Here is an 8,403-nt window from a genome sequence, read left to right on the forward strand (position 1 = left end):
CACTCTCTCACGCACGCACACTCTCACACGCACGCACACTCTCTCACTCACTCACACACACACACTCACTCACGCACACACACACACACACACACACACACACACACACACACACACACACGTTATCACAGAGGTTTAAGACTCTTCGTTTCCACTGAAACCTTGCTCAAAACAAGTGCGAGCCGTCACAAATCAGTGGGAATCTACGGTGAAATGATTTAACAGAACGGCAGCATGATGGAAAACGGAGCAACTCACAAATGAATGCTCTGAACTCATCTAGGACACATCAACTGAGTCAATAGCATGCAGGAATCAAACATTGTCCTAATTAGATGAAGCCGATGTAAAATGGGATGAACTTTACAACATAACAGTATTGAATATACACAAGCCTACTATTAAAACCGGGTTTTTGGTCTGTTTGCATTGAATGGTATGGCTGAAAATATTGATTTCTCCATTTGAATCAATCTTCATTTTGATATATTTTCTTAAATTCCAAGATCAAGCTTTTGGTCAGTTTTCAACAGATACATGAACAAAACTTCACTTACATTATTTGTAGCTCACCAGCAAATAATCTCAATAAGCTTTGTGCTCTGTTACTTCTGACATGAAACAAAGCCTCAGCTTTCAAATCTGCTGGAAGAAAAACTGGAAAGATGCCAATAAAACAACTTGCAATCAATGTCAGGTAACATTAAAAGCCATTCAATGTCCATAAACTTGTTAGTTAGCTAGAAAAATACTTGTAGAGAGGAACATTTTGTTAAATATATGCAATATATTATATATTCATCTTATCTTCAGTTAAACTGTTGATTCTGTATTACTGTTTTTATTATTGTAATTATAGTAATTTTTTATTTTTATTATTATATTATATTATATTATATTATATTATATAACATTTTTTATTCCTCACTTGAGCTCAAGGAGGTTCTGGTATGCGTTTCTGTTTGTTAATAAGTGAAAATCAATTTAAAAAAAAAAAAGAAAAAAGTTTATGACAGCCACAATTTAAATGTTTATATTTTAACACCAAATTGGATTAGAAACATAATTCTATCATTAAATATAAAAACTAATATGAAAAAAAATCACAACTTAATTTAAATATTTTTATACAATGTTGGTGTTAATCATATCTACAAATAAATAGCAATTAAATTTAACCTTTAATATCGATGTACTAACTGACAGGGTACTGTAGAGTTTACAGCTTAAGTTCAGAGATTGTGACTGACAAGCACATGTGTATGTATATATATATATACACTGATATCAAATGAAAATTGAATGGAATCAAGAGTTTGTGAATCAGAATCAAACTGATTCACAAAATCTGTATCAATCTCCAGCCCTACAGTGAACATCACCGCCATGATTTCATCATTAAACAATGTGACCGTCACGGTTCAGCAGCACTTTCAATGGCCAGACTCTGGTGTCACTCCAGGCTCTTCCCACCCCACGGGCAACTTCACACACCTGGGTGAGAACGAGCCGTCACAGGGTCCACTACACAAAACACCTGCTCACATCACACATGCGTCACTGGCTGTGTCGCGACTGCCATCGATGACTGTCAGAAGCCTATGGTTGCCTTGAGGTGGGGATTTTCTTTCACTTTTACTGCACTTTAGTCAAGACGAGTGGCGGGTTGATTCATTAAGAGAAAGCCTTGACGACAAGACTTACAGTAGCATAAACACTGATATGAAATATGTGCCTAATGAAAATTCAGAACGCTGATTTAAAGAAGTAGGAGTTTTCAAATAAATCCTTCTTTGCTTTTGATTCATCTGTGTTTCTTCATCAAAGCTCATTTTCCTGCACTTTATTATTCAGCCAAAAATGAACATTCTGTAATCATTTTACTCAGCCTCAAGTTGTTCCAAACCTGTACGAGTTTCTTTCTTCTGCTGAACACAAAACAAGATATTTTGAAGAATGTTGGGAAGCAAAGTTGCCGGTAGCCATTCACTTACATTGTATTTTTTTCCAATGGTTACAAGCAAAGATATTGTGAAGAATGTGGGTAAGCAAACAGTTTCTGGTCCCTATTGACATTGACTGGACCCATTGACCATATTATTTTATTTTCATAATTTCCACGGAAGTCAATGGCTACCAGCAACTGTTTGGAAAATATTTGGGAAAATTTAGGTATTTTTAAGAAGATACTTCCATGGTATTTATTTTATGTCCATACTATGGAAGTCAGTGGCTACCAGCAAAGATATTTTGTAGATATTTTGAAGAATGTGGGTAAGCAAACAGTTGCTGAACTTCCACAGTATTTTATTTCCTTACTATGGAAGTCAATGGCTGCCATCAGCTGTTTGGCTACCAGCATTCTTCAAAATATCTTCTTTTGTGTTCAACACAAGAAAGAAACTCGTACAGGTGTGAGGGTGAGTAAATGATGACATTTTTCATTTTTGGGTGAACCATCCCTTAAAAAGTGAAGTGCCTCAAGTCTTCACCAAATACAATCAAAAAATTAGTTTTCGGACGGGAAAATTGGTTGAATCAATTCTCAGAACAAATGAACTGTTGAACAAGCTACTTTAACTGTCCAGACACTATTACAGCTGCAACATCTGCCGCACACCTCGATAAAAGTCTTTTCTATCCGAGAAGAATTTGCTCGACAGTTCTGGCATGAGTTCTGATCTTGCGTCGACATGTTGGAGTAGGGCGATGAGACAGTTTTAAACACCTGTCCCTCTCTCTCGCAGCGGAACAGACACGACCGCACCAATAATTACAGCTATAAACACCTGAGGGGATCCGACGGGTTTTGATAATTTCCCAAATATTTCCGGCTCCATAAATCGCTGTGCAGATTCGTCCGCAGGCGCTCGCTTCAAAGAGGTTCTCTTATCAATATGTGTATTTCAACACGATTTGGTTTTCTTAAACACGAACTAGCCTCTGGATGAATTAGATGGCAGTGATCGCACCCTGCTTTCTTTGCAGTAGTGAAGTGTGTTGAATATGCCTTCGGTTTTCCAAGGCGAGAAGCCTTCCAGCGGCCCATTGTGTCCTGATTGAAGTGGCAGAATGGGTTAAAGAGCTTTTTCTTAAAGAGGGTGTAATCCGGTGTCTGTTACTTATCGCTGTCAGTCAGAGAGCTGCTCTGGATGGATTATGACACAAAGCCCACGTTCTTCTATTGTGTACTCAAAGACTAAAGGCGGCTTGAACCATGAGCTCATGTCGATCGGGGCTTGTTCGAGAACGCAGGCCCCGCTTTAACTTCAATCAATCGCTTGGTCTTTGGGAATGAAATACACTTGGAGTTTGAATGATAAACATATAAAGGATCCCCGATTACTGTGTAAAATCAACAGCTTAGCTGTGCATTATGGGTAAAGAGATGTCCTTTTCACGCCTCTGAGTTTGAATGCAGTGCACGACTATAATCTATAGTTTCCACTTTTTAGGGACTAAGCACAGTTCTTGAATTTGGACGGTTTTATGGTTTCCGTTCAGCTGGGATGTTTGAAAATAGCATTACGTGATTGTAAAGGACTAAAAAAATCTCTGATTGTGACGTGACCTCCGATCAGGCCGTGGCCCGTAAGACATCTCTGACCCTCGAGGAGCTCGGGAACGCTCACATTCACTGAGCAGCATTGAAGTTAAAAGGATAGTTCACCCAAACATCAAACTTCTATTGACTTAAACACAAAAGAAGATACTTTGAAGAATGTTGGTAACCAAACAGTTGACGGTAGCCATTGTGTTAGAATGGAAAAACAATATGGAAGTCAATGACGACCGGCAAATGCTTTGTTACCAGCATTCTTCAAAATATCTTCTTTTGTGTTTAACACGAGAAAGAAACTCATGCAGGTTTTGTATAACTTGAGGGAGAGTAAATGATGACAGAATGTTCATTTCTGGCTGAACTATCCATTTAAGAAAGACCTGGAAGATACTTCAGAAAGTGAGACATGCTTTCCTTTCACAGACATTCAGAGCCATCATCACTGTACCTACTGATGATTTTCAGATGATGTCCAGTGCATATCCGTATATATCTGTGCACTTTACAGTCGACGATGTTGCCGTCCAAAAACCGTTATCTACAGCTCGATTCTATTCATCTCATAGTTTCAAAAAAACAACCACTACATGTGCAAGAAACATCCCAAAATATGGCGTTACAGCTGTGCAATTACAACTTTATAAGAACATTTTTCAAGAAGGAATTTAACCGCTGTACGAGCTAAACCCTGGATTTAGTTATTGTACGCACATTTTTCTTTATAAATACACTTACATTCATAATTTCCACACAGTCACAATGCCACGGTGAAACACAAATGACAAATAAGACAATGATGTCATGTAACATCATCAAAATGTTTTAGATTTGCCCGTAAAATAATGCGCCATTGATTTGCGGTCAAAGGCATCAGTATGCATGCATGCATGCTCACACGCAAATGCATGCACACAATTAGATATTCCTCATTTGTGACGTGTAAACAATGACTTTAAGGCATCATATGACTTAAAGGACCATGTCTGAATATCCACATATTTTAAAACTGCTTTTCTGAAAAGCACATGCATCGCTGTAAGACTTAACAGATCTAAAGTAATGTATGAAAGTCTACTGAGCTTGAGATTCAAATTGCATCGAGCGGGACTCTCCAGGGCCCTTTTCTCAAGTCCTCTCAGGCTGTAGTGTAATTACAGGCCTGTCTCAAACTAACCAGACCTTCAGCGCGGTTCCCACACACCTGGACACTAGTGATCAAATGCTAGAGGAAGGACAGCAGTGCTGTCAGGAACTTACAGATGGTGAGACGGGTCCGTTCGGTAGATACGGCTCGGGCAGCATCAGGAACGGGTATCCAGAATACGGCGCTTTATACATTCCACCATCTTGATGTCTGGGCACTTGAAGTGAGAAAGCGAGACAGAACAATAAAAGTTGTAAAGTTAGTGAATGTGTAAGGTGCGCAATTACCCCCAAAAAACGAACTTCCACTATAGTAAAGCCCTCATACTGAACGGTTTAGGTTTGTTGTATTTATAGACTCCCTTGTAAATATATAATGATGATCAATCACAGATCCTCTTCAAAGCAGTTTCAGTTCTAGAGTGCAAATAACGGAAACAGATCAAACAGGCTTGAGATAAAAACTGCTTATTTAATGATGCAGATTTCAGGTTTTCCCCAAGAAAAGTCCATCAGTTACATATCAGACCCAGATGAAAGTTTTTAATTTCCCCAATTCAATTTTTATCAGGCTGCCACAGACACATTCTAACACAGAAAGCTAAAATGAGTAGTATTATTTTACTATATTGTCTGATTTAGTACACGTCCGGGGACATATAGCTACTGTCCCAGAACTAAACCACGCAAAGCCACTGGCACAGATTTGTGTAAATAAAGACACACAAACAAGCAGTGCTTGTAGGTGAAGAGTAAAGCAGAATAAAAACTCTCCCATCAAAAAATAAAAACAAAACGCGCATGGTTTGAGGGGAGACTTTACATCATTTTGAGCACTTCTGGGGACTGTCTGTCTGTGTGTGTGTGTGTGTGTGTGTCGTCTCACCGTCGTCCAGATGTTCTCGTTTATCGGTGTAGATTCTCTGATCTTCCTGCTGTCCTCTTCTGATCACCTGCTCATCACAAACACACTTTATTTCATGCACACGACCACACATTCACAGCATCTGCACGCACGCACACACACACACACACACACACACACATGAATGCGCTGACGGGGTCTTACTGCAGAGTTTGAGTTCTGGCTGATCTCGGATTCATTGACCAGAGATGATTTGAGATCAGCCAGGTCGCTCTCCGTAAACGCGCTCTCGCGGATCTTCTCGTGATCTTCTTCATCTTTAAACGGGATCATCTCATCATTCGCCCCGAGATCATCTCCCCCTCCACCGTTCAGCTGCGGCATATTCGAACGAACTTTATTAATGCACTTCTGATTGTTGTCGTCCCTGTTTTCCGCGCTCGGAAGAGCGTTTGAGACTCGCGTGAGAGAGGAAAAGTTCTTTATGATGTGACGATCGCCGCGACTTGAAAGTAACAAACAGTCGCGCTTTAGAACTGCGAAGATCAAAGATACCGACGCGTGATTGACAGCTGCAATGAGCCGAGGGAGGGGTCCGCTCTTAAAGGAACACGACACTCTTTAGTTTCGGGGCTTTTTGATGTAGGACGCACAATCTTAGAAACTATAGGATCCGCACCAAAACAGTTCACGAAAGAATACTTTCAAATAAAATATGTGACCCTGGAACACAAAACAAGTCATGAGGGTCAGTTTTTTTTTTTTAATTGAGATTTATACATCATCTGAAAGCTGAACAAATAAGGATTAAGAGAGGACAATATTTGGCTGAGATACAACTATTTGAAAATCTGGAATCTGAGGGTGCAAAACAATCAAAATATTGAGAAAATCATCTTTAAAGTTGTCCAAATTAAGTTCTTAGCAATGCATATTACTAATCAAAAATTAAGTTTTTGTATATTTACGGTAGGAGATGTACAAAATATCTTCAAGGAACATGATCTTTACTTAATATCCTAATGATTTTTGGTATAAAAGAAAAATCTATAATTTTGACCCATACAATGTATTGTTGGCTATTACTACAAATATACCCCAGCGACTTAACACTGCTTTTGTGCTCCAGGGTCACATATGGAAGACCGGATGTTAATGATGACTAATTGAAATGTTTGAATAATTGAGGTAACTGAAAAATATTTTAGACCAGTCTCAATTAAATTTGGAAACTCGCACTAAAATATTGGAGAGTTTAGCGCGTAAATAATTCTGTTAATTGGGAAAAAATGAACCAAGAGGGAACCCATCATCAAGGAGTTTATTATGTTTTAGCAAACAAGCAATCAGTGTTGGGAAGTAACTAGTTACATGTAACTATATTACGTAATTTAAATACAAAATGAATGTAATTGTAATCAGTTACAGCTACTGAGAAAAAATGTGTAATTAAATTACAGTTACTTAGTAAAATGTTAATGATCACAATGGGGGTTACATCTGAATTTTTTTCACACACATCCACATACAGATTTAATTGATTTCTTTCATAAATTGCAGTGACTGCTCTAAAATATGAGACAGCAATATTTCAGGAGTTTAGGACACAGAATAGGACACATGCTTATTTCATAACTGTTTTATTTCCTACCTGGGTTTATGTATATGCTTTATTTTTTAAGATGAACTGTTTTTCCAAAGCATTGTTAGATGCCAGTCTTTCCTGTCATAGCTATGCAAATATTTGATTTCCAAAACAGTATCATAGCTAGTAAATTATTTCTTGTTATGGTTTTAAATCTGTATTTAACCTCATCTCAAAGTAAAAAGAGGTGCTGAAGTCTGATTTTGTGGCAGCTGTGTTTTAAAATTAAATTATTATAATCTTAATTCAAGTGATGAAGGGTTTTGAAAGTCTGACAGATAACAGGTTTTTGCATGCATTGGAAAAGTATTTGTCCCAAGTATGCAGTCAACATACTTGGAAAACAACAACTAAACATACAGTATATATATATATATATATACACACAGTGCTGGATAGATTATTTGCAAATTGCAGTCTATTACTGATTCCAAATTACATGACAAAAATTGTAGCTGGTAACGTAATCCATTACAGATTTTAGGTAATATAATCAAACTACTTTGATTACTTTTAGATTACTTTTAACCTAACTTGTTTATCACATTGATTTAAATAGGGTAATCTTGTACCATATTGATGTAAAATACAAAGAGAAAGAAAATATATTCCATTTGTTGTTATTAACAATATGAAGTGCATTAAACATTACGTCAAGGTTTCCCAAACTGGAGCTTATGAAGAAATTATAATAATAATAATAAAATCATTAAATCATAAAAAAGCTATTACACTGACTAAAAAGCTATTACATGTTACGGTTACTAATTACCCATATAGGTTACTACACAAAATAAACTTGGTTAGAATTGCACATAAAAACAAAGACTGCAATGTAAAGTGTGACATAACTTTCTTAAATGACACACTTGTGGAATTGTTTGTAAATTATTGAGCAATCACCTTCTTGACTTATTTTTTTAGTTTTCTGCTCTTTTGGTGTTTTGAGTTTTAATTGAAAAAAAGTATGCCTTCCCATGCTGTGCAATAATAATTGAGTCCATTTTCTGTCACGAACTACAGCTGGGAATAAGCATTAAATACAAACAAAAATGTGTCTAGTATTTGCATAAGGCTGCATATTTATACAATATCTTCCATGCATATTAATAAATGGATTAAAAATGGCCTGTTTAATGCATGCAAATCTAAATTATAAATGAGACCTTGTTTATTTGCCTTGATTAA

General features: G+C 37.1%; 1 protein-coding gene across 9 annotated transcripts in view; it reads right to left on the reverse strand.

The window, feature by feature from the left end:
* tcf7 (transcription factor 7) overlaps positions 1-6,128 on the reverse strand; it is a 66,487-nt gene extending 60,359 nt beyond the window's left edge. For 8 of the 9 annotated variants that reach the window (XM_016451405.1, XM_016451404.1, XM_016451403.1 and 5 more), the window contains exons 1-3: positions 5,775-6,128; positions 5,592-5,658; positions 4,820-4,923 (exon numbers count right to left, since the gene is read on the reverse strand). In XM_016451405.1, the coding sequence (XP_016306891.1) occupies positions 4,820-4,923; positions 5,592-5,658; positions 5,775-5,954 (351 nt within the window). In that variant the 5' untranslated portion in view covers positions 5,955-6,128. The remainder of the gene's footprint in view (positions 1-4,819; positions 4,924-5,591; positions 5,659-5,774) is intronic. The other variant, XM_016451402.1, reaches the window with a different exon arrangement.
* Between the last annotated feature and the right edge of the window lie 2,275 nt (positions 6,129-8,403).

This window comes from Sinocyclocheilus anshuiensis, unplaced genomic scaffold, assembly GCF_001515605.1.
Source record: "Sinocyclocheilus anshuiensis isolate Anshui unplaced genomic scaffold, SAMN03320099.WGS_v1.1 scaffold207, whole genome shotgun sequence".
Classification (NCBI taxonomy): Eukaryota; Metazoa; Chordata; class Actinopteri; order Cypriniformes; family Cyprinidae; genus Sinocyclocheilus; species Sinocyclocheilus anshuiensis.